General features: G+C 52.4%; 1 protein-coding gene across 1 annotated transcript in view; it reads right to left on the reverse strand.

Moving 5' to 3' along the window:
- Positions 1–1,047: 1,047 nt before the first annotated feature.
- The window catches only part of LOC143275804 (uncharacterized), a 1,542-nt gene continuing 97 nt past the window's right edge, over positions 1,048–2,492 (reverse strand). Inside the window, exon 1 of the mRNA XM_076580081.1 lies at positions 1,048–2,492. This exon is cut by the window's right edge and continues 97 nt beyond it. Within this exon, the coding sequence (XP_076436196.1) occupies positions 1,429–2,492 (1,064 nt within the window). The 3' untranslated portion in view covers positions 1,048–1,428.

Here is a 2,492-nt window from a genome sequence, read left to right on the forward strand (position 1 = left end):
TGAAGACCTTGCCTCTCTTGTTTTTTCTGCAGTGGTCTCATGTAGTGCTGGTCCAGGGGAGTTGTACCAGGCATGTAGCTGTGGGGTAGAATGAGTTAAAAAAAAAAAAAGAATAAGAAAAAATGGTGGACTTTAAAGCTGATTCATAGAACGAATGAGGCGTCAACAACAAAGAAACATAGGAGAAGAGGGAGAAGGTGTGGCAAGAAGAAGAAGAAGAAGAGATAGGGGAAAAGAGAGAGAGGGACAGAAAGAAAGAGACCAACAAACAGACACACACACACACACACACACACACACACACACACACACAGAGAGAGAGAATCAGAGAAAACATGTTGACAGCAGGCAGAACAAACGGTGACTTGAGAGAAGAAGAAGAAGAACAACAACAACAACAAGGGGGGCGGGGGTGGAGAAGGAGGAGGAGAAGAAGAAGAACATGAAGAAGGAGGAGAAAGAAGAGGAGGAGGAACACGACGATAGGGGTGGCAGGGAGAGGGGGTGTGGGGAGGGGAAGGGGGGGGGGCCAGAAGGAGAAGAGGACATCATATAAACCAATATCTCTTTCGTCACCTTTTTTTTTTTTCAGTGTCCACCCTTTAACCCTGACCACTTCGGTGACATGTCGCGTGGTGAGGAGAAAAAGAAGAAAGAAAGAAAGAAAGAAAGAAAGGAAGGAAGGTACAAACACTGAAGAAAACGTCAGGGAAGGATTGTGCAAAAAGGTCTACAACCAGACACCAAAGGCAGAGAAAACTGCTGCACTCCACACCTCCAGGGTAGAGCTGAACGTTGAACAGAACAAGGAGGAGGAAGGAAACGGAACCGAGACTCTCACCATCCACTGAAACAAAATGAACGCGAAACTATCCATCAATACTACAATAATGTTCTTCAACAAGTCAGACTCAAGCATGCATTGCTACTTTAACTATTTTTCTTTTAGGCTTGCGAGACACGGACTCTCACTGCAGAACTGCAAAAGAAAATCCCAGCTGTAGAAATGAGATGCAATCGCAAGATCTTGTGCATCTCGTCTCTCGAACACATCACCAACGAGCAATTTCGCTCCAGACTGTCACTGAACATACAGGGTCACACGACGACCTACTGACCATCGTAAAGAAAGGTAAATTGAAATGGTATGGTCATACCACAAGATCAAAGCGCCTTGCCAAAGTCATCCCCCAAGGAGCGGTAGAAGGGAAGATAAGAAGAGGCATACAAAGGAAACAATGATCTGACAACACTGAAGAGTGGACAGGGCTGACATCAGCTGAGATATAATCACTCACACATGATCGTCCAGAATGGAGAAGGCCAGTGCACGAGTCAGCATCGCGGCGCCCCGACGGTTCCCCACGGAGCTAAGGGAGCAAGGCAAAGCAACAAGTCCAAACACTTTCCCCCCTATTCAGATTATCATCATTGCACAGGCTGTGGTTGTGCACTGGCCCTTTCAAGCTTCTTGGGGGCTGGCGGCTTTCTGCCAAACAACGCCCAGAACGTCTCCCTGTAGCGAGACCCCATGCTGTAGTAGACGAAGATGTTCAGGCTGGCGTTGACGAAGGTGAACAGCTCAGCCACCCAGAGACTGGCCATGAAAAACATCTGGTTCTCCTGACCTGAGGTCACTCCGGACAGAAAGAGCCAGACGAAGCGGATGGCGGCGGTGGGGAAGACACAGGCGATGAAGAGAATGGAGTTACCGACCAGCATCCTGGTGAGGGCCACCTCCTTGGGGGAGATGGAGGAGGACGTTCCGGAACGCCAGGTGACGATCCGATGAAGCTTCACCCCCGTGATGACCGTGGCTATCGTCACCACCGTGATCACCACCAGAGGCAGGCCAGAGCCGAACACGAAACCGTCGAGCTTGTTGACGAGGTCCCTGTGAGCCTTGTAGAACTCCCCGTCCACCATAGTGTTGAGGACCTTGCCGGTGAGCGGGTCGTACAGACAGCCGATGTGGTAGCGGAAGGCCACGATGGTCTGGGTGGCCAGCATCAGCAGGGTGACCACCACGATGAGGACGGCCATCGTCCTGGTGCGGAACAGCGTGTGGAACTTGAGCGGGCTCAGCACGCAGATGCACCTCTCGACGGCAATGATGGCGGACAGCACGGGAGACACGTAACAGAAGCCCCCCAGAACAGTCACGTGGTTGTTGATCATGAAGGTGGCCATGGGCCCGAACCTCTCCTGGGTGGTGAACTGCAGGTGGAGCTGCTCGCCGTGGAGGAACATGGCCATGGTCAGGTACAGCTCGTCCGCCAGGGACAGCGAGAAGAGGCACAGGTTGACCCGGTCCCTCAGGCCCTGCCTGAAGAAGACCGCCATGTTGATGAGGTTTGCCGGCCCGCCCATCAGGAACAGCAGGGCCAGCAGGAAGTCCTTCACGTGGCGGGTCGTGGCCTCCACCTCTTCCCCAGCGATTCGGACAGGGCTGTCGAAGATGACCTCGATGCACCCTGGTGGGCCGGAGCTGT

This window comes from Babylonia areolata, chromosome 31 (assembly GCF_041734735.1).
Source record: "Babylonia areolata isolate BAREFJ2019XMU chromosome 31, ASM4173473v1, whole genome shotgun sequence".
Classification (NCBI taxonomy): domain Eukaryota; kingdom Metazoa; phylum Mollusca; class Gastropoda; order Neogastropoda; family Buccinidae; genus Babylonia; species Babylonia areolata.